This window comes from Rhincodon typus, chromosome 13 (assembly GCF_021869965.1).
Source record: "Rhincodon typus isolate 14 chromosome 13, sRhiTyp1.1, whole genome shotgun sequence".
Lineage (NCBI taxonomy): Eukaryota > Metazoa > Chordata > Chondrichthyes > Orectolobiformes > Rhincodontidae > Rhincodon > Rhincodon typus.
This window is the reverse complement of record NC_063344.1, coordinates 50,024,804-50,051,553: the sequence shown is the minus strand read 5'-3', so window position 1 is coordinate 50,051,553 and position 26,750 is coordinate 50,024,804. Positions and strand designations below refer to the sequence as shown.

At 39.9% G+C, this 26,750-nt stretch overlaps 1 protein-coding gene across 1 annotated transcript in view; it reads right to left on the bottom strand.

Annotated features, from left to right (window-relative positions):
- Positions 1-1,165: 1,165 nt before the first annotated feature.
- wdfy1 (WD repeat and FYVE domain containing 1) overlaps positions 1,166-26,750 on the bottom strand; it is a 67,251-nt gene continuing 41,666 nt past the window's right edge. The window contains exons 7-12 of the mRNA XM_048604117.1: positions 21,448-21,481; positions 20,362-20,467; positions 16,179-16,280; positions 9,423-9,553; positions 7,383-7,491; positions 1,166-1,835 (exon numbers count right to left, since the gene is read on the bottom strand). Coding sequence (XP_048460074.1) covers positions 1,776-1,835; positions 7,383-7,491; positions 9,423-9,553; positions 16,179-16,280; positions 20,362-20,467; positions 21,448-21,481 — 542 coding nt within the window. The 3' untranslated portion in view covers positions 1,166-1,775. The remainder of the gene's footprint in view (positions 1,836-7,382; positions 7,492-9,422; positions 9,554-16,178; positions 16,281-20,361; positions 20,468-21,447; positions 21,482-26,750) is intronic.

Sequence of the window (26,750 nt, the reverse complement as noted above, 5' to 3'; positions counted from 1 at the left end):
ACTTTGAACATTGTGGGGTGGAAAAACGAGAAGTGAAAGTGATCCAGACCCAAAGTGTTCAATTAACACTTAGGTACCAGTATACATTGGGAAAACACAGAAGTGAAACCTTTGAAGATGAAGGAAGTAGTTTTGCATTAATATTTAACAATGGGATATTTTAATCATTTTTCTTCTGTCTCCCAACACCATTTAGAAGGAAAACATGTCAAAAAAACACTTTTTTTTAAAAAAATGCAAACTCTTGAAATGGTGCGCAGTTGAAAATAAAAATCAAATCCATTGATCAAAACATTATTTGTCTATTATAACTATTAAAAGGAGGGAATGTCAAACAATCAAAAGACAATCCTCATTTCAGGCCGATGAAAAGAGTTGAAACAGTTGTCATTTAATTAATAGATAAGATTCATAGCTGCACTTTATCACTTTGCAGTGCCTTGCTTTATGTCATTGCTCCCATCCTGTTCCAGTGTGACAATGCAGTACAAGACAACAGCAATGTAAGACTAATCCTCATCTGAACTCTTCCCCCAAAATTAAGTTGGAAAATTCTTTTGGGCAAATAAATTTGAATGATAAATAGAGCAAAAATTGTAAAAGTAATTTCTTCCTTGAATAACTATTAGGAGCACATAAAATAATGCGGGGCAAAATTTGCAGTGCATCATTCATACCTTTTAAGAATCATACCTTGGATATTTTCAAATACATGAACTGTATTTTCCATCATTTTTCTATTATTGTAAATTGTTGAATGCAGAAAATGATAACATGGAGTGTACTAACTAAAATAATTACAGCAAACATCTGAAATCTGAAAGCATTAACTCACTGGCATTACCATCAAAATTCTAACTTTGCATTATGAGGTAAATGATACGTGCTTTTATTGGAATTGTAACTGGCATGTAATGAACATTGATTGCTTCTGCAACACTACTGCTAACTAAACATAGCTAAAAAGAGAGATTGTAATTCATTTTATCTCAAAGTGTATGGAAGCTTCTTCATTTTGAAATGAAGTGAAAATGCTGAAGAACATGACCATATCTTTTGCATGTGCTCATGATAAATTCTTCCACCCTTCTTAATCAGACTGTGCACGCCATAGCAGAGGGAAATGTACTCATTTATGTTGGTGTCAAAGGAAAAAAAACTGCTCCTCGCAGTTGGAAAGAGAAGCAAATTGATTAATGGGTATAGGCTTTTTTTTTTATAATCCCAAATATTTCCTGTGTTATTATAGAAATGCAGCTTACATTCCCCCATAAAGTGCCCCTGTTTATCCATGCCTGGTCACAAACTGCATACGACAGGAATGTGCAGTGTACAACTAAAGCAAACACTGAAAACCATCGTACTGTAAACAGACCAGGAGTCACCAATCTACAACATGTAAATGGCCAGGATAAATGACACATTTTTATCTAAAAAATATCTTGCACAACATTTCTTCATTAAAGACATTAAAATCATGTTAGGTTATGCACAGAATAAATATAGAACAAATATAATCTTATGTAGTATGGAGCTATTTTACAATTTTAGTTAGAAAGGTAGTTTTTTTTGGACATATCTTTTGCAGGTTTTTTTCCCCCTCTGTGCCAAAAGTATTGGGCACAAACGGTGTTTACTCAAGTGAATATTTATTCGGTCCTTTGGGCAAAGTGGAAGCTTATCACCTGAATCTCTACTCAACTCCATGGTAACGTGTAGGTGGCATTGATTCTGCACATATACGTCAAAGGTGCAGTGCTATTGGAGGTCAGAGGTCAACGGGAAGAAAACCCTGTAGCCATACCACAGCCAATGACTGGTGTCATGTCCCAGATCTGCAGAAAAAGCAAAACAAAAGGCACAAAAAAAAAGTTAAACCAACAAGGCATTTTTTTCCTTCATTGAAATATATAAAGTTCTGAAGGTATTTGATCAGGTAGATGATGAGAGATTGATTCCACTGGTCTGGTAATCTAAAATGAAGAGGCACAGTCTCAGGATAAAAAGGTCAATTGTTTTGGACTGAAAACAGGAGAATGCTCTTCATTCGTAAAGGTTGTGGATCTTTAGAATTATCTGCCCGAGAGTTCTGGGTTGTCAATGATGGAGTATATTTAAGGCCGGGATAGGCAGATTTTTGGTCTCTCGGGAAATCAAGGGAAAAGGCAGGCGAGTGGAGTTGTGGCCTAGGACTAGCCAAGACCATACTAAGTGGGGAAGCAGGTTCGATTGACTGCATGTTTATTTCTGCTATGATCTTGTGTTCTTTATATATAATATTATCTACATTCAACTCCTGCAGGTACAGGTTACAAAATTACAGTTGCCAACGTCCACTTTCTGAACAGCCAGAGATAGGTTTTACAAACTTAATTCATTCCCTTGGATGGTAATTGCTTAAGTAGCTTTCCTAACTCTTACAGCAAGACCAGTTTTTGGATGGTGGAAACATGAAACTGCTTTTGTTCTCCAATTTAAAAAAGGTAACCAAGTACAAGATTTCTCTCTTATGCTCAGGTGGATATATTACAGCAAGTTAGGTAGAAAATATCTGCCGAGAGACAATAATTGTGGATTCAAGACAAATGGGAGTGTACCATAATGTGGAATGAGACTGGACAGGACATTGTCTTAAGCGTGAATCTCGGAGAGTTCAATCCACAGTCGCCTTCCATTGCGGTGCTATCTTCTCTGCCTCACTTAGCCTTGCACATCCACTAACTGAATCACACAAATAACCATGTTGTACAGGATACAATTTTACAAATTTTTATAGATGCACCATAGAAAGCATCCTATCTGGATGCATCACAGTGGGGTATGGCAACTGTTCCTCCCAAGACTGAAAGAAATTAGAGTTGTGAATATAGCCCAGTCCATCCAAAAACCAGCCTTGCATCCACTGAATACATCTATACTTGCTGCTGTATCGAGAAAACAACCAACATAATAAAGAACCCCTCCCATCCCAGTTACACTCTCCTCCACCCTCTTCCGTCGGAAGATATAAAAGTTTGTATACATGTACAAACAGATTCAAGAACATTTTTTCCCTGCTGTTATCAGACTTATGAATGGACCTCTTAATACTAATTTTGATCTCTCTTTGCACCTTTACAGCAGCTGTAACATTATATACTGCACTCTGTTCATTACCCTAACACACTTGTATCTGCCTGTAAAGCATGTAAGACAACACTTTTCACTGTGCCTCAGTATACGTGACATTAATCAAATCACATCTGATATGAAAACTCCAGCCGCCAGTCAATGTTTGTCATTTTGAAATGGAGAACACTGGGACTCATGCAATCACTGAAATGCCAGAAACCGTGGCATTCGTCAAGAGTTGGCTGGAGCTAGACATGATATTTTAACAGATTCCACACAAATAGCATAAACGAGGATGTGGGCAGAATAAAAAAAAACAGCCACCCACTCAAAGTGAACAGTTTACAACTGTGTAATCTTGTGTACTTTAGCATTTCCGCAGTAACACAGTTGACGGAATATGGGGCACGGCTGCAGACCGAGCCATAATATAACCGTGTCAACTTGTATGCTGTGGATTTTAGGTTTCGAGGGAAAATAAGCTGCATTGAGGAATCCAATTTCCCAGTGTTACAATCCAATATATTAAATATTGTATTGAACTTATTCAATTCCCAGGAAAGGTTGATAACATGCAAAATAGGAGCAGAATATAGGAGAGGCAATGGCCTAGTGGTATTATTGCTGGACTGTTAATCCAGAAACCCAGGTAACGTTATGGGGACCCGGGTTCAAATCCTGCCATGGCAGATGGTGGAATTTGAATTCAATAAAATATCTGGAATTAAGAACCTAATGATGACCATGAATCCATTGTCGATTGTCGGAAAAACCCATCTGGTTCACTAACATCCTTTAGGGAAGGAAACTACCATCCTTACCTGGTCTGGCCTAGATGTGACTCCAGATCCACAGCAATGTGGTTAACTCTTAACTGCCCTCTGGGCAATTAGTGATGGACAATAAATGCTGCCTAGCCAGCGATGCCCTCATCCCATGAATGAATAAAGAAAAAAAAAAGTAGACCATTTGGTTCCTCTAGCCACTCCCATTCATTAAAATCTTGGCTGATCCACTCATTTCAAATTCCCTTCCACTCCCAATAATATTTGATTGTCTTTCCTAGCAAGAATCTGTTCACCATTCAAAGAATATATCATGTTCCTCCTTCCCAGGAAGAGTTCCAGTTAGACAATCCTTTCCTGAAAAGGTGACCCCTAATTTTAAAACAGTGCTCCATAGATGTGGCTTACCCACAAGAGGAAAGCTTATACACTTCAAATCAAACCCAGCTGAAACAAGCCCTAACTAACATCAGTGTGGAGCTGGAGGAACACAGCAGGCCAGGCAGCATCAGAGGAGCAGGAAAGTTGACATTTCAGGTTGAGAAGAAGGGTCCCGACCCAAAACGTCAACGTTCCTGCACCTCTGATGCTGCCTGGCCTGCTGTATTCTTCCAAGTCCATACGGTGTTCTCTCTGACTCCAGCATCTGCAGTTCTTGCTATCTCTAACATCAACCATGGATTTTCTGTCTAGATTGGACAAAATCTTTTTTAAAAGTCTTGTAGATTGCTACATTTCCATCCTTCCACCAGTGTTCTCAACTTTGAAATATGGTCCTAAACCAGGTAACATTGTCTGAGTGGCCAGGACCCAGGTCCTCCCAGTAGAATGGGTGTGAAATCATCAATTGCTGAAGTAGGTCTACGAGCTGCTTATTGTTTCTAGACTTTGAGGAAACAACTTGATACACATTTATAATGTGTTTTTTGTCTCAGAACCAATATGAAAATAGATGTGTGAATGTTGTGGAAAAATGACCAAGAAATCTTGACATGTGACTACGCCAATATGTAGTATTTAAGTAGTATTTAGTATTTCCACATATAGATAGTGAACAGCATTTCCATATGGTATAAAATATAACAATCATTCAAACAAGATAGCGGATTGCACGCTCTTTAGGGAGGAATGATGTTTGCCAGTAAAACATTACGTTTCAAATGGACAGACAATGCATAATTTTGTGTGACAATTAATCATTAAGAGCTTATTTCAATCCTAGATTTCTTCAAATACTCTGGAGCAAAGCAATAAAACAATAATTTGGAAGGACCAGGAAATATTCAAATTTTCAAAAGTGAAGGAAAAAAGAAGACATCTTTTTCAAGCCCACCGACTTCCACAGCTACCTAGACTACACCTCCTCTCACCTACCTTCCTGCAAGAATGCGATCCCCTACTCCCAATTCCTCCGCCTCTGTCGCATCTGCTCCCAAGATGGGGCATTCCACTCCTGAACGTCCCAGATGTCCTCTTATTTCAAGGACCGCAACTTTCCCCCTTTGGTGGTCGAAAATGCTCTCGACCGCATATTTTGCGTTTCTCGCACATCCCCTCCCCGCAACAAAAACGAAGACAGAATCCCCCTTGTCCTCACGTATCACCCCACTAACCTCCACATCCAACTTATCATTCTCCGCCACTTCTGCCTCCTACAATCCGACCCCCAAGCAAAGATATATTTCCCTCCCCACCCCAATCTGCCTTTCGTAGGGACTGGTCTCTCCGCGACTCCCTCGTCCACTCCACACTCTGCACTAGCCCAACCACTCCCGGCACCTCTCCCTACAAGCACAAGAAGTGCTACACCTGCCCCATACCTCCACCCTCACCTCCATTCAAGGAACCAACCAAACCTTTCATATCAGGCAGAAGTTCACCTGCACATCTGTCAATGTGGCCTCCTGTACATCTGAGAGACCAAGCGGAGGCTCGGAGACTGCTTTGTAGAGCATCTGTGCTCTGTTCACAAAAAACGACAACACCTTCTGGTATTGAACCATTTCAACTCCCTGGGTGACATGTCCATCCTACGCCTCCTCCAGTGTCACAATGAGGCCACCCACAAACTGGAGGAGCAGCACCTCTTATTCTACCTTGGGAGCCTACAGCCCAATGGCTTAAATGTGGACTTTACCAGTTTCAAAATCTCCCCAACCCCAGCCTCATCCCATGACCGACCTTCCCTTTCATCCCCGCCTCCTTGACCTGACACAACCTGTCCATCTTCTCTCCCACCTATCCACTCCTCCCACCTCACTGACCAATCCCCACCATTTCCTACCTGCACTCACCTATCATCATCCCACCTTTCCTCCCCAGCCCCACCCCTCCTCTCTCTATATATTTCTGTGCTCCCTTCCCCCCCCACTATTTCTGAAGAAGGATCCCAAACCGAAACGTCAACTTTCCTGCTCCTCTCACGCTGCCTGGCCTGCTGTGTTCCTCCAGCTCCACACGGTGTTATCTCTGACTCCAGCATCGGCAGTTCTTACTATCTCTGCCAAAATATCTGCAAGGTTAATGACATTTGGCGTCATTTATAGACAATGGTATAGCACCTTCAGGCAAGGGACTGACGCACAGCTAAATATGAATATTCAGAAGTTGCTGTCTGTATTGTGACACCGCCCTCACCATTAGACTCAGCTAAGTGCCATTTTGCTGTCTATCTTACCATTGATGTGAATCGAATATCATGACTTGCTGTATCCTCATGTTACATGTGAACTAAATAGCACAAGTAATGTATTAGCTAGATGCTGCATGGTAGTGCACAAGTCAGTCTTTTTGTTACTGTATATCGGTGGCCATGCAAAAAATTTAAAAGGCCCACTGCCCATACACTTTTATACCCTTTTAACAACGGCAGTAATTAACACTGATATCACAGTAAACCACAGAGGCACTGAAAATTAACTACTGAAAGACTGAACCTTATTCCTCCAGGATGCCAGTTGTTTCAAGAGATTTTAGAAATGTTATCTTTAAAAAGCTCTTTCTCTCAATCCAAAATTTCCTTCCTTCCTTCTTTTTCTATACCCAATTTGACAGTGAATTCACACCCTATGATTCATGCCTTGGTTTTTCCTCTTTTACATTTTTCATTCCTTAGATCAAATAGGAAGCTGGTGATCGACCGTTAACTCAAATCCAAGATTATGTATCTTTCGCATTGCTGTTACCAACTCTCACTTCGAGAAACTTGGTGGGCAATTTTGTTTCAGCTGATAGGAGCGAGTAGTAGTCTAAACAACAACAGATGTCACTAGGTACCCTGTCTACCTATAGGTCTGGTCCATTATTTCTGCATGTTTCCCATCTTCATGCAGGGCATTAAATGCAGCATTTTTTTCAGTAATTTAGTTCACAAATAATGGATAAAACTTTGCAGGAAGACATGTTTAAGTGTATTAAACAAACCTCTGAATTCTTGAGGGCTTAGTCAAAGTGAATAGGCATTTGAGAGAGAAAAAGGAAAAATACCTTCACAACGCGATCACTTCCACAGGTTACCATCAATCCTCTTGTGTTATCCAGATTCATGTGTGCAATATTATGTTTGCCTTCATGGAACGTTGCCAAAGAGGTTCGACTGTAATATTAAATATTGCAATAAATACCTTTCAGAGTCAGCATCAATAAAAACAGTTGACAGAATATTCCTGTCCGACAAATTTCTACTGAGATTATTTGCACATAAGTGGCACTCGAGCTTTTCTTTTGATCTATCCCCTTTCCTAGTTTCCCAGTGCTCTTCAGCTGGCTCAGCTTTCATGCCCACAGTTGCCCTTATTCGAGTTTAATACACCAGTAAAGGGACTCAATCGTCTTCCTTTCAAACTAAATGTCAAATCCACTTATATTGTAGTTGCTGTTACCAAGGGGTGCCTTTAAACGGAGGTCATTTAATTAATCAATCATGTTGCTTTACACAATACCAAATCTAATAAAACCTGTTCTGTGCTTGGTTCCAGAAAATGTAGCTCTAAGAAAGTCTCTCAAAAGGATTCTATGAACTCATCATTCAAGTGACTACAGCAAACTGATTTTTCTAGTTCATATGTCGATTAAAATTGTCCATGTTTATTGCCATCTCTATCAAAAGCACCCTGTAATCCTTTTGTTTATTTTGTCCCACATTGTAGTCATTGTTTGAGGGACTATATACCACTCCCACCAGTGACTTCTTTCCCCTTCTATCCCTAAACTCTACTCAAACCAAGTCTACATCCTGATCTCCTGAACCAAGATCACCTCTAACTATTACACCATCTCATCCCTGATTAACAGTGTCGGCTCTCTACCATAAAATAGCTTCCTATTCTTCTTGAATGTAACATACCCTTTGATGTGCAGGTAAAGGCTATATCTGAACACATGTAGTATGCACAAAGTTAAATGAATTGATAGCAAATGTTGAAATAAATATGATCTGAGCCAATCATTGTCATCATACTGTCATATTTCTGCAAAGGCTATCACGTCATATTTGACTGAATTGAAGCACATTGTTAGGCATGCTATGTGCGTTAATTAAAAGTTCAATCTTATCTTTGGAACATATACACCTCACAACACACACATCATTTTTGATAAATGATTTGCAAGCTATTTCCATAAAATGGCTCCATTGCCTTTATTCAAAATATTCCCTAATGAAGCTAGGTGAACTCAGCAAACAGTTCAATATCATGCCTAAGCATCTAGGCCACTTAACCACTGTAAAGTAAACTTGGAGTTAGTGAAAATGTCCCACTTGTGGCTTATAGCAAGATTAAGATAATGGATCATTCAAGCCCATGGAAATCATTTCTTATATTTTCTATAGTCTCTTTGTAGCCGAAATCCAATATCACACATTGATCTTCCTTGCAAATAATTAAGATCAACACAGGGAAATGCAACAGTGCATTTCTTTCCTTCCTTCCTTTCCAAAGTGACAGCACAGCATAGAACACCACCTGGCTCCGTGGGGAACATAACTGCAAACACAGGCTTTGGGATTTAGCTGTTGTACACTTTGGCTCTAATATGCCACACCAGGCAGTCACCAACAGGAAAACATTCCTATGCTGAAAAGCAGTTTTAGTCCTTACAAAATGGGACTCTGCCAATAAACCCACTTCATTACAGAATGAAAAATGAGAATATATAGAGAAAACAATTTTAACATTGAAGGTTTCGGATTCAGAGAAAAAGACATTTTACGCAGAGATAATTTTTACTAAAAATCAACCTAAATTATTGGTGACGTCTTTCCCAGCATTTCGGGAATATTAAATCAGACATGCCTAATTTCTAACTTCAGCCTGCAAAACGAATACATCTGGATCCTAATCAAGCTGCAGGCACACAAATCAGAACCAGTAAGTAGGATTCAGATAGTGTTGTTAGTCTCCTCTAATTCATTAGATGACCTCACTTAAAAATAAATGCAATTTATTTTTAATCTATTTCATACTTCACTTTGAAGAGTCAATAGGAGAAGCAATCTTAACAGTCAAATGAAATAAGAATACTCACTCTTCATCCTTGACTGTATCAAAGCAGTCATTACAGACTCGCACCAGAAACTCAAAGCCCATCGCAGGGTAGGTAGTACGTTTAGTGCTGCATTTCCCACAAATAGCTTTGCCACACTTTCTGCAGTGATGCTAAATGTAAAATAAAAGATTTGAAGAAGAAAACATTGAAATAAATTTCCAATCTCTCTCTCTAGTACAAAGTAGCAATGTTCTTCAAGCAATGGTTGAAATTTAAACAAGACTTTGAATCTACTCTTCTATTCAATTTCCAAACAGAAGTATTATAATTGACATTCAGCTTCACTCTAATTTAATTTAGATTCATTTAAAAAGAGTCTCTCTCTATTTTACAGACTAAATTTAAAACTTACAGGTGCAGAAGATTTGGAAGGATCTTCTAACACTGTAGGAAGTCAGACTCAGTGACATGGAATGATAAAGGATTAGACTCTGAAATGAATCTGTCATCAGAAGGGCACATCTTTCAAATTTTTAAGATTTGTCCATGTCAAACTGTCCAGCCATGGAAAGGACGCGAGTAGGCAAAATTAGACATTGTGGTGATGTCAAGGGATGCGGGGAAAGAGGACGTGTGATAGAAATCTACTTTTTTATTTTCAAAAATATATTTTATTCATTAAAATCATCTATAAGTACACACAAAGATTCTAAAATGTATCTGTACAATTTTTGCAGAGGAAAATATAAACAACACACTAGAATTTTGACGTTTTTCAGAGCTTCTCTACAGTTGCAAAAATCAAAGACATTTCCTACTTAAGCAGGTGACTATGTCCATTTTGAGGCACCAAGACAGTCTGACAATTGAACAAACCCTCATTATACTTTGGCAGAAAGATGGTTGCCTTTCCCCAGTGCGCCTTGGCAGCAGCTGCCCCAAGCTTCAGTGCATCCCTCAGCATATAGTCCTGGGCCTTAGAATGTGTTAGTCTGTAACAATCAGGTCAACTCTTTACACTGGAAGACCAACAAGATTCGGGCAGACCAAAGAGTGTCCTTCGCTGATTTGGTGGTCTTCCAGGTACGATCAATGTTTGTCTTGGTGTGCGTCCCAGGAAACAGACTGCACAGCAGCACGCTGCTTGGGACAAACCTTGCCAAAAACTGCTGCATCTCTCTCCAGACCTTCTTTGCAAAGGCAGGTTCCAGCAGATGTGTGACAGTCTCATCACCAGTGCAGCCACTTCAAGGGCAGAGTGAGGTGGCACACAGAGACACGGCATGAAGGAAGGACCTGAATCGGCAGTGCCCCTCTCAGCAACAACCAAGCAATGTCTTGGACAACAAGGTGCAGGGCTGGATGAACACAGCAGGCCAAGCAGCATCATAGGAGCAGAGGGGCTGACGTTTCGGGCCTAGACCCTTCATCAGAAAAGGGGGAGGGGAAGAGGGTTCTGAAATAAATAGGGAGAGAGTGGGAGGCAGATAGAAGATGGATAGAGGAGAGGATAGGTGGAAAGGAAACAAACAGGTCGAAGAGGCGGGGATGGGGCCAGTAAAGGTGAGTGTAGGTGGGGAGTTAGGAAGGGGATAGGTCAGTCCAGGGAGGACGGACAGGTCAAGGGGGCGGGATGAGGTTAGTAGGTAGGAGATGGAGGTGCGGCTTGAGGTGGGAGGAGGGGATAGGTGGGAGGAAGAACAGGTTAGGGAGGCAGGGACGAACTGGACTGGTTTTGGGATGCGGTAGGGGGAGGGGAGATTTTGAAGCTTGTGAAATCCACATTGATACCATTGGGCTGCAGGGTTCCCAAGCGGAATATGAGTTGCTGTTCCTGCAACCTTCGGGTGGCATCGTTGTGGCATTGCAGGAGGCCCAGGATGGACATGTCGTCTGAGGAATGGGGAGCTTGTTGGAAAGTTCTGGTAATGAGGTATTCTGCCAAATGACCTTGACAGTATCAACTCTCTCCTTTTCCCGCAGGGTCTCGAGAAGATTACTTGCTGACCACTTCCTGATGGTCAAATGAGCTTTTCTTTGCAAATTTTTCCATGAGAGACAGGTAACGGACAGGAATGGTCCAACTACCTGGGATGTTCCACACCAACGAGGCCAGACCAATTCTTCATAACACTGGGGACAGCTAGAACCTTAGTTTGTAGTGACACTTGGTGTTTCTGTACCAACTGAAATATAACAGGAGATGTCCTATCTAAGCCCTCACCACTAACTTCTGTGGGAATTGCCCACGAAATTTGAACTTCCAATGGAAAATTCTCCTCCTCCCCACAAAAGTATCCAACTTTGACCCTGAGACTTTGGACAGTTCACGTACCTGGATTGTTACCCAGTAGAACGTTAGGTAGAAAAATGCCTAGTCCAACTGCTTAGTAGCCACTGAAATGACCCCCCAATTACTCACACTGACCCACCAAACTCACTCTTCAACCTTGACTATCCACTCACACCCGAACACCTGTCTACCTAAACCCTCCAAAAAGCCCTCCTGGCTACGCAAGCTGCCCATCACTCCAACCTAACCTGACTTAACTAACACGCATTCCTCCAACCCATATGCTAACCTGTATTCTTCTCATCCAAATTTACTCTCTAGAGTTTATCTTTCTCTTTACCCTTCACACATTGATCCACTCACCCATTCATAAACATAGAAACACAGAAGACAGGAGCAGGAGACAGCCATTCGGCCCTTCGAACCTGCTCCACCATTCTTCACGATTATGGCTGATCGACCAACTCAATAGCCTAATCCTGCTTTCTCCCCATAACCTTTGAACCCATTCGCCCCAAGTGCTATATCTAGTTGCCTTTTGAATACATTCAATGTTTTGGCAACATTCACTCCAAACCTTCAAATTTACCATATGGCTGCTAGTGCAATAAAAGACAGTATGTCAGTTCTTCCCCATGACTCTATGACACATTGGCGTTCTTCAAGGCATACTGTGCTTCCAGGCTTGGAAGACAGGGCAAGAAACGAGCAGCAGCAACAAGGTAAGTGAAAGTTTAAGCAGACCGGCAATTCGAAGATGACTGCTGCTGTTTGAAAGATCTGAGCCATCATTTTCCTCCTCAAGTTATTATGTTTCACAACCAATATATTGGAAATCTCAAGTTTCCTGGTGATCATGATAGGGTTGTGAAGTTACAATTTTAGAAGATCACCTGTTTTACATAGTGTTTCATCAAATAATACTATAAAGTTGGAGTTATCTCCTTTACAGATTTTGGATTAACATTGGTCAGCATTAGCTGGTTAAAAAATCCTTGGGATTACATTTTTTTTTAAAAAAGATCTCAAACTTTTCGGTTTCAGTTCAATCTCCGAGGCTCTTGAGTCATGAACTGAACTGTGCTGATAATTTAATCTCTGGGACTCCAAATCATAAACCTATCTTGGTCACCATGATTTTTGGGATGTAGCTCTACAGACTGCCAATTATCAAAACCAGATTGTCTTTCTAGTTGAACAAGGTTTTTCTCTTGCATTTAAACTGGAAAGTGGTCATTTTCTTATTAATCTTAAGCCCTTCATTTTACAGAATGACTACAATTGAGTCTCATGTGCATCTTGGTATGACAGCTGCTCAGGATTGCAAGATTTTGTACAAAAATTAAGGAATGCCCAGCTAACAGACCAATTATTTAACCGTTAGCTCATGTTTTCTGGTTCTAACAGGCACATAAAGGGTTTCATCATTATATTGAAGACTGTTCTTGAAAAATACCCAATTTGATACCTCTCTACAGGAGCTAAAACAGTTTTTTGGTTTCATCACTTTCTGGGAAAGGAGACGTCTGCCTGAACTCAGTTCGTTAGTCTTGGATTTCAGTAGGTTGTAGTTTCTCTTGTTAATGTCCCTTTTGTTTCAGTTACAATGGCTGTTTTGTTTCCTCCTCTGACTAAATGGATTTTCTGCAAAATTTTTTTTTTGGGAAATGAATGATGCCTTTTTCTCCTCTTCCTCACTGTGACACACCAGTATTGCTCACCCTGGGTGAGACCCCTATGAGTTGTATAATGTTCGTAACACTTTTCAAAAGGGAAATGCCTTCTGGTTTGGCTTCTGCCCTGTATTTGACAATTGTTAGAATATTCAGTGTTTCTTATTTAGATGCAGTCTGAACAGACTGATAGCTTGATAGACCTCCTTGCACCTGTGACATGTCCACTGGATATTTTTTGTCACTTTTAAAGAGTTATATACACTAGCTATTCCAGTTGTTATGTCTGGACCCATTAAGAATGTTATCTTTACCCCTCAATCAGATATGAACATTATTGGAAAGATCTGCACTTACTGTCCATCCCTAATTATCCTTGGGAATGGGTGGAAAGGCACCTTTTTGAAACACTGCAACCTGTATGGTGTAGATACCACCGAAGGTGCCATTTGGTCATGGTCTCCAAGTTTATTTTGGTTCAATGTGTGGTTAGTTAGGATGTTCCCCACCTCTAAATGTCCAGATGGCAGTTAAGAGTCAACCATATTGCTGTGGGTCTGGAGTGATGTATAGACCAGAGCAGGTAAGGATTACAGATTTCCTTCTCTAAAAAGGACATTAGTAAACCAGATAGGTTTTTACAACAATCAACAGTGATTTTTGTTCAGCACTAGACGAGCTCTTTATTCCAGACTTCTTTTGAATTCAAATTTCACCACCTATCGTAGTGCAATTCGAACCTATGGTCTTCAGAACATTAGCCTGGGATTTTGTTTTACTAGTCTAGTGACATTACCACTACGTCGCTATTGCCCCATTTAACTCAGTAAAGGAATGGCAGAATACTTCTAATTCAAGATGATGTGTGACCTGGAGGAAAAATTGCAGGTGACGGTGGTATTCCTGTGAATCCACTGTCCTTGATTTTCTAGGCAATAAGTGCTACAGGTCAGGAAATACTGTTGAAGGAGACTGCTACAATGCACCTAGTAGATGCAACCACAGCGTGCCAGAATGAATGTTTAAAGTCATAGATACCATTTAAGTAATGTGCTTTGACTTAGATGGTGTCAGCTTCTTCACACCTGAGCTACACTCATCCAAACAAGTGGCGAACACCCATCAAGCTCATGACTTGTGCCTTTCAAGTGGCGGACCAGTTCTGGAGAGTGGGCAGACAAGTTATTTCCTGCATTAAAAAAAAATTCTCTAATGTGCTGTAGTAGCCAGGATGTGTGTGTGTGTAAATAGTCCAGTTAATTTTCTTGCCATTGATAATCCAAGGGTGTTCACAATGGGGATTCAGTTATAGCCCTACCATTGAATATCACAGGGAAGTAGTCAGACTCTGCTAGAGATGAACATTATGTGGCACACATCTAGCAAAAATGTTACCTGGCACTCATCGGCCCAATCCTGAATGCTGCTCAGATCTGGCTGCACTCAGGACAGACTATCAATATTGGGACATTACATATGGAACCAACACTGTACAATCATCAAATATCCTCTCTTCTGATCTTATGATGGGAGGAAACCAATGTTAAAGCAGCTGAGGATGGTTGGACCTAGAATACTGCCCTGAGAAACTGTTACACCAATGTCTTGGTCTGAGGTGATTGGCCTCCAATGATTGCAACAATCTTTCTTTGTGCTAGATAGGATTCTACCATTGAAGAATTTACCAACCCCCACCTCCTACCCCTAGCCCTTGATTCTCAACAACTTAAAACAGCAGTTTTGAAAGGCTTCTTCATGCCGCACCAGACCCAATGCTCCTTGATGTCAAGGGCAGTTACTTTCACTTCACCTCTAGAAATAAGCTCTTTTGGTCGATGTTTGAACCAAGAACAATTAATGAGGTCTGCAGAGGACGGTGCAGGTAAAAACCAAAAAGTGAGTAGTAGCCTTCTCAGTTTTTATTTCCTCGGTTGCACTAAGGCTTGAATTGTTTATTGTTTGGGCTGGAATGGTGAGTGGTGTCCCCAGGCTGTTCAGTACCAATCTACAATCTCTTTACTGTAATCACCCCTTGATTCTCCCATTTGCAAGGATGGAGGATTCTTGTTAGGACTTAAGCACCACAGTCTTTAAAAGAACCCAGGATGGATGCCACCTACATCAAGTTAGGAAACATTGCAAGAAAAACAAGGTTAACAAGATCAGCCAAGGTTCCAGAATCCACTGTAACGTTGGGCTAGAACAAACTGAAGAGGTATCTAAAGTTATGCTCCCCTGTCAGTATTCAATAGCTTACTGAAAACTGATGAGACAATGCAATGTGCAAACAACATCATGATACATTCTAACATTCAGTACAAAATTATCCTCCTATCTGAATGCTTCAACCGTTGCACACACAATGGTTGCATGCTACATTTCACCTTCATATTTGCTACCCAGTCCATTTTTTTTTTATTTTAAACCTTTCTTTACGAAAGAAAAACCAACCCAAAATAAGCTTGGAAGATCAATGGTACACTGTGGATTCCGAAACCTTAGAGAGTGCTGACCCAAAGAAGCAGCCCTCAACATCTCAATAAAGAAAAATAAGGTCCAGGAGGGTATATGTGGGCCAAGGGCAATAGTTTGAAAGTCCTGTTCTAAACCACACATGCACCCCATTGACTGCTTTGGTTCAAGAAAGCAGCTCACCACCATGTTCTCAAAGGTAATTAGAGATGGGTAATAAATGCTGGCAAAACCAGTAATGCCCAAATCCCATGAATGAACCCAAAGAATTCCGAAAACAGAAATATTTTGAAACAAGCATTTACAGTGTCAATTATCTGACAAAGACGTCAAATATTTTAGATTTCCACCACATACCTGCCGCAAACCAAGGCTCTTTGTGTCCCACATCTGTTTGAAGTTCCAGAAGAACGGCTGTTTACAGTTTTGACAAGAATCACTTTCCTGCCATTGCGGAGCCTGTAAAGCAACAATTATAAGTTGGAGGAAAACTGTAGCAAACAAATGGATGTTGTCGCTTAGCAGTTAGAAGTATTCAAGGCAAGTCAGAGACGAGAATAACTATCATTTCATCATCAATGCAACATAACTTGGCGTACTCAGTTTGGTTAGGTGGGCTTTTTATTTATATTCTGTGGGTAAATTGCAGGAAGAGCCAAAAGTGAGGAAATTCAGTAGAATCCTGTGGCAGAAAACTAGCAGAGGTGGCTTCTGCCCCATTTTCCTGCCACAAAAAGTTACGTGCTCCATTATGCTCTGAAATAACACTGAAAACAGTGAGAAAATTCTCCAATACTCTCTCAGCTGCAGACAGTAAGCTAATTCAATCTTTTCTTATTAGACATTCTCCTTAAACATAGATTGCTCTTAATCAGTGCTCATCTCTACATTACTCCCATTCTTAACAGCCCTTTTTACAGTGTAACGAATGAAACTGTTGCTACTCCAAATATGACATTACACAGATTCAGCAGAGCTTCCACTGATCTAACTAAATATACCAATATTTGATTAGCTTGTATCACTGGCAATATCCAAGTATAATGTATCATTTTGTACAGATTTTTATAAATTTAACCACAGGAATGTGTTAAAACAGTCACGCCAAATTAAAAATGCATGGGAAAAGTTTAAGATTCCAGGCTAGATGGAGTCCAAATGGCTGCAAATCACTGATATGGTAGAGTCCAGTAGGATTTCAACAAGTATATTGCTGATCAGAACTTAAAACATTTGTTTTGTTTATGTGTAGAGAATAAACATCGGAGGTTCATACAACATATAATTAACTCTTCAAAATGAACTGATAATATATAGCAAGCAAACAGCCTTGAGAATGGTTGAAAACAAGATAGGGAAACAGGTGATTAATAAGAAAATGAGTTCTTTAAAATTTGAAAGAAATAGAACCACGAAGCAAACCAGAAATATCAATACCAGATTTACTGGTAGTACCCTAAGAGCAAGCCATTGATTGGCTGGGCAGGCTTGCACTGTCCTTGGGGACAGCAGCATTGTGTGTTAATTGAGAATGCTGAATTTGAATTGCAAATTGCAGAAAGTGAACATTATCAGAAAACAGATTTTAATTAAAAAACATCTGGTTTCTGACTTCCTTTGCTCCAGAATTGAACAAAGTCGATAATGTAGAGGTAGGCCGACAGATAAATCTGTAAACAGGACAACCTTAACACAAGCCGAACGGATATTTCAGTGCTGAATTCCGTACTAAACCCAGGTCTCTTTCTTAATATTATTGTGCCAATTCTTCCTCCTTTTGGAGAAAAGCCGAGAGTGGGGATCATGATACAACCAGCAAAATAAGGGAAGGGAACAGACATGGTTAAAGTAAGCGAGTTATATAAACTGGACAAAAAGAAGCATAAAGCTGGAGAAAACTAACTTAAAAATACACAAATCCTGATTAGAGAAAACAATTTTCCACCTACGAGGCAATACACACTTGGAATATAGTCCCTGAGAAAGTAGTTCATTATGACGGGGTTGGAGAGGAATGGTGGGAGTGTTGGGGGAAAGGAGTTAAGTTACGCCTCGAAAAAGTGAGAAACTCTCAGTTATCAAGAAGGAAGGGAATTAAGGTTTAATGCGAGGCTAACATCAAGGAAGGTAGGAAAAGGTGTTTAGTTTTTTCATACAATGGGATGTGAAGAGGTGGCTGGTAATAAAGGAATCCTCACTGGAGGCACTAGATAAATCAGATAATGCAATCATGATGTTAACAGTTTCTTTCCCCACAGTTGCTGCTTGATCCAAATATTTCTTGCATTATTTTGTTACTGAATGATTTTTCTTGAAACCTTGATTTTACATAATTTTTAAGATGTCTCCTTAGTTTCTACCACCTTTCCTACTTTAGCGTATAAATTTAACTTAAGCATCCAGGTCATTTATATGACTAACAAAAAGCAGACACCAAGCACAGGCTTCCATGGCATATCGTTCAACAGCTCCTTAGAGTCAGATATTAAAACCGTCACTCAAATGAATTGCACTTTACTTTCAACGCCATGAGCTTAATTAAAAAAACTTTTCTCCTTGATCTTTATGTAGAAAGCCTTCTAAAGGTTGAAAAATATTAAAAGGGAATTCATTATCCACATAGCAAACATTCATAACAATATTGTGCTGTTTGAGAAAATATAAACGTTTAGTTTGGAGAAACAGAGTCTCTTTGTTTGAAAAGCAAAAATATTAACAGAGTAGTTGATAAAGATGTTTAAAAATAAATGAAGAGGTGAAGCAGAGTCGTTTGATTACAATGGATTGTTTTCACTAAACGGGAGGTCTAAAACTAGGGGGGCATATAGGATAGAGTAAATGTGCTTGATTTAGAAGCACAGAAAACAGGCCATTCAGCCCTTCAAGCCTGTTCAACCATTCATCATGATCATCGTTGATTATCCAACTCAACAGCCTGTTCCAGCTTGTCCCCCACATCCTCTGAGCCCTTTAGCACCAAGTGCTATGTTCAACTCCTTCTTGAAATTGTGTGTTTTGGCCTTGACTCTGTGTTAGTGAATTTTGCCTGATCTCAGTCCTAAATAGTTTACCCTGTATCCTTAGACTGTGAGCCTTGATTCTGGATTCCCTGCTCATTGTGATCATCCTTCCTAGACAGAGGAAACGCAGTCCTGTTAGAATTTTATAGGGTTCAATGAGACACCCCCTCATTCTTCTGAGCTTCCATGAGGAAGTGGACAATACTTCAGAAACATGGTCACTCTCTTTTAAACATACATTCATTGCCTCTTGTTTGGTATGCTATAGAAGTACACGTGGAATAAACTCTAATAGAATGGTTTCCACTCTTTATTCTCGTAGTGAAGTTAAGCTAATTACTCCATTGTTACCCAGCTCAGATCTGGCAGTCTTCTTACAAGTCTAAGGACCAAATTTTTCCATTTTACAGCAAAATGTTTTTGGAGAGTGAAATTCATGGTGCACCATCTGCCATGTCCCAAGTTTATTCTTCACTGCTCTTCATCTCAATAGTTATGCAACTGGCTTCTCGGTTGTTCATCTGTAGAACCATGCAGCAGGACAGGCAGATGTGCTCACTGCTGCCAGGACTTTGTGCTATTTGGCACTACTTTTAAACTCCAGCTCCACAGCATTTTGGACCATTTTCACACTCTTAGCACTCCTGAGGACAGGATCCAGAAACGCAGGTTAACTCCAACAGGCAGTACTGATGGTCAGTGTGATGGAAAGGAGGTAACTACGTACTCCTGCTGACATGCAAAGGAGACCGCGCCACCATGCTCAGTTAGCCTGAACTAAGGTAGCAGCCCAGGTCAGTGCAGTGTGCCCACGGAAATGCAGTACACAGTGCAGGGGAAGGATCACGATTTTCATAGAATCCCTATAGTACTGAAAGGGGCTATTTGGCCCATCAATTTTGCATCGACCCTCCAAACGGTATCCCACCCAGAACCAGCCCACTCTATCCCTGTAACCCCACATTTACCATAGTTAACCCACCTAGCCTGCATAACCCTGGACACTACGGAACAATTTACCATCGCCAATCCACCTAACCTGCACATCTTTGGAGTATGGGAGGAAACCAGACCACCCAGAGGAAACCCAAGCACCCATACCTGGAATTGAGCCTGGGTCCCTGCCGCTGTGAGGCAGTGCTAACCACTGAGCAACTCTGTTTATTTTTCTCTTGGGCAGCACTTTTTGCAGAGAAAGAAACAGAGTTAGCACTTTGAGTCATCTGCTCTGAGGGACAGTCACATCCAATTCGAAAGATTAACCTTTCCTCTCTCCACCAATGCTGCCAATCCTGTTGAGTTTCTCAAGCATTTGGTGTTTGTTTCAGATTTCCAGCATCTGCAATACTTTGCTTTTATTTGCATAAAGAATGGTTACATCTTGTCCACCTTTAGATAATTCATATTCAACATCTGCTCATTTCAAACAAATAAATAGATCTAGATAATTTGAAATTTGACTGGATGCATGGTATATTTCACATGATAAAGGTATTTGAGCAAACAGTAAAGTTCATTACCTCTTCTCTCTGAACATCCATGTTCCAAACTACAATACCCCCATCAGCAGCACAGGAAATCAGCTGCCGTGTTAGTTGCAAGTAGCAGAGAGATTGCACTTTGTCACTGTAAACAAATCAGAAATCTGTTAAACATGAAGACTCCTATTAGTAAAATATGGACCTACTGAATTCAGCTAGAGCATTTTTATTAAAGTAGTTTTCGGCAGTGTCAAACAGGCACTGTCAGATAGGCTAAAGAGTCTCCACCATATACACTAACTTTATTAAAGGTTATTTATTCCTCTTTCAGTGGTTTAACAATGATTTCATGTAGACTTTGACCCCTTTAATGCAAAGGCTGTACCATTGCTAATTATTTCAGGTAGAGATTTCTGCAATCAAGCTATTAGTTTGATGGATTAAACTAGGTTTATGCATAGGTACAACTCTGAATAGGGACACAAAATCGGATCTTTTCTCCCCCCCTCCTCCCCCCCCAAAAGTTAAAATATCACAATAAATTTACTTAGAAATACAAAGATAATTAATTAACTATGGAGGATAATATCAAACATAAACTTAAACAATGTTCATAATATGTTAGTTTTTTCAGTAACCTGTGCTAAATGTATTTAAATCAGTTCCACAAAAACAAAACCCTCAACTGAGAAAGTTAATTACATTTTAATTTGATTTGAAGACAGATTTAGCCAATATAATATCAATTTACATAAGCCGTCATCTGACAAAAACCAAAATGAAGCTACAACCTTTTTTTTTGTAAATTAGATATTTCTTTGGAAACAAAATTATGCACATAATTCCATACATGCTGATTTTTAGGGCAGGTATTTTAAAGAGCTGGTAGCACTTATGTCAAGTATCTACATCTTCCCATAATATAAGCCAATCTAAGCTAAATCAAGATGAAGGAATACCTCTAGGAAAAACATAACTATGAGATATGCATATTAGATTAGGAGTTGGAACATTGGGAGGGTGGAGAAACATTGTGCTAAAGTCCACCATCTGGCTTATGCCATGGTCTGTAGCTGGGCAAACAACCTGCTTGTCTGAAATATGGCCACTTTACGGGCAACTTACAACAGTTGCAGAATTCCAATGCACGGAGCTGGCACTTTAAAAAAAGACCACAACAGAACACTCAAAAATTGCACAGAACCATTTTCAAAAAGACACACTTGTTTGTAGCCAGCAAGGGGGTGGTGAAGAAAGAGGAAAAACCTTTTCACCCAGAGGGTGGTAAAGGGTTGTTAAGGCAGGAAACCTCAGAACCTTTAAAAAGTATTTGAGGTGTCCTAACATTCAAAGCTATGGACCTAGTGCAAGAAGATGGGGCTACTGTATTATTGGCATAATAGACTGGTTGGGCTGAACAGCCTGCTCTGTACTGTACGATTCTATGACATGAAGACTAACCTATTACTATTAACAATATGTATCCGCCTCTTTATAAATGTTAGCTGATCTATACTCATCCGTGCATATTGTCTGCGTTTAATAAGTCCTGCCTCTCTCAAATTCTGACGAAGGATCCCTGTCTAAAATACGAGCCCTGTATTTCTCTTTCAGATGTCTACAAATTAATTGTGTATTTCTAGCATTTCTTTTACTTTTGTTTAACAATTCCTAAGCTTGGAATTTCTAGTTATTTTGGATTGAGTCAGAAATCACGTGACCTCAGGTTATAGTCCAACAGGTTTACTTCAAATAACAAGTTCTCGGAGCACTGCTCCTTTGTCACGTGAAGTGACTTCACCCCGATGAAGGAGCAGCGCTCCAAAAGCTTGTAATTTCAAATAAACCTGTTGGAGTATTACCTGGTGTCATGTTATTTCTGGTTTTGTCCAGCCCAGTCCAACACTGGCACCTCCACATCGTATTTTGGATTGAACTGAAATAAAAATCTTCTTGGCTTGTGTCTTCTATTAATTCTTTTCACATAAAGCTGCCTCCTTGCATATCCTAATGTTTTTGCTGGAAAACTGCTTGGATATTCCGATAAGAGCACAAATTCCAGTCCAGTTATTTCACACAATATGATCCCAGTTGACAGCAATACTTGTCAGGTCAGTTCCCAGAGTGAGGCCTGGCTTCATAGACCATGACCTAGACATTCTGATGGCCAGATGGTTACTGGTGCAATGTAGACTGGAGTTGCACGTCAGGACCACATGGAATCCTTATCACAGTAGACTCCACGTGAATGCCTGGGAAATTAAAGTTATGATAGCCGGACCAGGCTATCCCCGACCCAAAGCGATACTCTCCCGACCACCTGCCTGACCCTGGCTCCAAACACGTTAGACCCAATCCACCTTCAAACTACATATGCTCTCATCCATTTAACTGGCATCCTATCCATCTAACACTTTACCCACCTCACAAACCTGGTGAGAGTGTTTGGGTATCGACCTCACTGATTTGGCACCTCACATTTACATGACCTACTTATCCTTTTACAGGATAAGAGGCTGGCTGTGTTGTTGAACATTCAAACCTCATAACAGCAATTAATTGCTGCAAAAGTACTTCTACAAAAATTTTCTGGATAGGGTTGCACTAGGGGGCCCCTACAGCAATCACCAGTGCAACGGCCATGTATTTTTACTTTTGCATCTTTAAAAACTGTGTGCTGCAACAAGGAACTGTTTTTAATTACAGGAATTGACTAGGATAGCTGCATAATTTGACAGCAAGGAAATTGTTACTTATTGTGAGTTCTGTTTTGCGGTTATGGGTTCCTGCATACAGACAATCAGGAGCCGAGGAGTTACTCGGAAATGAAGCGTAGTTGTCAGCTAAGTGAGCAGCTTGGAGCTGGAAACAGGTTACAGAGACACAGGCACTTAGAGAGAGAAAGAGACAGAAATGTGGGCTGCTGCTCTCCCCAGGATAAGCTGCCTGTTCTCAGGTGTTTAATTTGAAGAAAAGCAGTTATTTTTCTTACAGCAGCTACTGTGAGCTATGACTTTGGAAACTGATAAATCAGAGACACTTTTCAATGAATCGTTCTGTACTTCTTACAAGCCAGTGAATGATTCCAGAGAAAGGCAACTAAACATCAAAAGGCCTGGCTGACTGGAATCAAGAAGCAAAGACCACTGAACTGACTTTGCAAGTTTCTGTACTCCCGCATCTGCAAACTGCCCAATGACTGCGGGATGATTCTAACCCTGGATTAATGGGCTTCTGCCATGACACAATAACAGTTTTTTCTCTTCTCTGCACCAAACTATTTATCTCCAGCTGTACTCGAAGGTTGTAAACCCTTCCTGAACCAAAAACTAAAATTATGCTTTAAAAAAAAGTCTGTCCTTTGTTAGCTGCACAATCTAGAAATACAAACCAAACTTAAAGCTTTGCATCAGCCTTTCATTTTAGAACCAACATTCCCAAACAATAATATATTCTGATCATTCATCACAAGACTTTGTTATAAATGATAAAAAAATTTTTAAAAAATACTCATTGTAAAAATATCCAACATTAATAGCACTGGTCCATAAGACATAGGAGCAGAAATTAGGCCATTCGGCCCATCGAGTCTGCTCCGCCATTCAATCATGGCCGGTAAGTTCCTCAACCCCATTCTCCTGCTTTCTCTCCGTAACCCAGTTTAAAAGAGGTTTTATTTTGTTAAAAATGGTCAAATTAGAACAGAAATAATTGTACAATTGTGCATTTTCATTTTTAAAAAATGAAGTAGTTGTTTCCTAAAGTACAGGATAAAAATTGCATTAAGAGATCAGAAATATGATGTTTGTTAGAATATTAATACATTACTATGATTTGAAGATTTGGTTCTAGAAAAACTAGTAATCTGTTATAAAGAATTCTTGCAAAGTTCTTGTTTAGTAATTTCCCCTTATGGATCCTACCCAATGCAATGGGCCAAAACTAACAGCACCATTATTATTTCCCCACTACTTGGGTATCAGAACAATATTTTAAGATATGAAAGTCATTTTTTTTGGTGCCCTGAAGATTAATATTGGGAGTAGTAGGTGTAATCTACCTTGAAAAAAGGAAAAAAAGCCACATTTAAAAAGCGTAAATAATTTATATTAATTTATCTTCACAATCATATCAATTATATTTTCCATTTATCCAAAAACAGATATTTTGTTGAAGCTTTATATCAAGCACTCATCGGGACAGATGCAAGAATACCAACTTTCAAAGGGAACAACAATTTGTACTGCATGAGAAACAAGATTTATTGCTTGTTAAATGGATGCCAAATATTCAGTGAGTTGCTTTGGAGACTGTACCAGGGAACAATTATTTAAAACTATTGTTTAAGTTCAAATTGGTTGAGTTGTGCCATTAGGACTGCATGAACAGAGTCCCAACTACTGATCGAGTGTGTCAAACAGCACATTCCTTCAGCGATTCGAAATAGGCAGAGTGCTGACTTGACTCAACCAGTCCATGCTCGCTAATCTCAGAGTATAACGTCCAACTTTAGACCAAATTCTGCTAACGTGTTGTGCTCACCCCAAAATCCCAAATGTGCCGAGAATTAAATTGGTTGTTCATTTATTACTATCAGTTCGTTGACAATGCAATTCACTCGGGCTCCCTATAAGTTCATATCTTCATAGGCAAGATCCAGTCCTCTGCAGGCAAAAAGGAGTTTGCCAAGACACTGCACATTTTCCATTAAAGAAAAGCTTGAATTGTCCCACAAAGAGGGTACACTTTGATAACAATGTTCAGTAAAAATGTGAAACACAGAAGTTTAATATTTGTGTTTTCATCATGCAATGAAAACACAGCCATTATAGGCTTAATGGCCTCCATCTGTGCAATATTATTTTACAATTCTGAGGAAAAAATGACTGCCTTTGAAACGATGCTTAGTTATTCAAAGGGTAGGTGGAAGGACAGTATAAGGAAGAGACAGGCTGTCGACTTTTAGGCAGGTAAGGCACAAGGACCAATCAACTGAGTTACTTTTCTTCTGACAACTATGCTTTGTTGAAAAGGTTACCACCGCAACCTCACCAGACACTGAACAAAATGTTTGTAAATCCTGAGATTATGGTGACCGTTAGTGTTGATCCATAAATATATCACCCATTTAAAAATACAAGATGCCAGGGTTTGTGGGCTGGAAGAGATGGATCATAGTGGTGCAGAAAGAATAAACAATTTTAAAATGGAACAGTAAGAAGGACATGAAAAAGATGAGCTTGATGTCAGACCTATTAGGAATTTGGCAGGAGCTGATGGAGAGTGACTAGCTTTTTCCAGTCTAATTTGAGACTGGCAAGCTAAGAAGTGGTTGAAAGATTTTGTTCATCCATGTTTTTTTTCATTGATAGCTAAAAATACCGTATCCTGTCAAACAAGCTAGTTACTGAAAGTTATTAATCAAGCGTAACACAGAATTATTCAATTAACAACCATACTGCCTCAAATTATAGAGAAAAACCTCAAAGTGCTTTTATATAAAGTATTAAAAAAAGGATGTTAAGGCAATGTTGGAAATATTAGCAGCAAATAGTAGCTTGGTTAGAAATGGATTTAAAAGAAAGGTGGCACAGAGGGGGAAAGAAGTCAGTGTCAGAAGACAGATGAACCAACCTAAGATTGTTATGTGCATTGATATTTGCTCTTCAGGACTTACGTCATTCTGATGTAGGGATAATAAGGGAGACAGTGATAGTGGTACCATCACTGCATTAGTAACGTAGAACTGCAGACTAATGTTCTGGTTACATGGGTTTGAATCCAGCCATGGAAGATGGTAAAATTTGAACTCAATAAAATCTGGAATTAAAAGCTGGCTTAGTGGCCTAACCATTGTCATTAAAACCCATCTGACCCACTTTAAGGTAGGAAATCTGCCGTCCTTGCTTCGTCTGGTCTACAGGCGAGTCCACAGTCACAACAGTGTGGTTGATGCTTAACTGGCCTCTCAATTGGCCCAGACAGCAAATCTGTTCAAGGGCACGATCAAGGGTGTCATGGCAGATTTTATTTTAAATTAAAATTCCCACAAGTGCAATTCTACTGTTAATCGTGGCTATTTCATGATGACTTAAAAGGAAACCGAACGAACTGCAGATGCTGTAAATCAGGATTAAAAACAGAAGTTGCTGGAAAAGCTCAGCAGGTCTGGCAGCATCTGTGAAGGAAAATCAGAGTTAACGTTTCAGGTCGAGTGACCCTTCCTCCGAATGCTTTGGGTCAAGCGAATACAGTTTTGAGGAAGAGTCACTCGACCAGAAACGTTAACTCTGATTTCTGCTGAGCTTTACCAGCAATTTCTTTTTGTGGTACTTAATGGAACCCTGATCTGATGGGTCGGGTGTTCAGAGAAAAGAGCGCGAGAGAGAGCGAAAAGAGCGCGAGAGAGAGCGAAAAGAGCGCGAGAG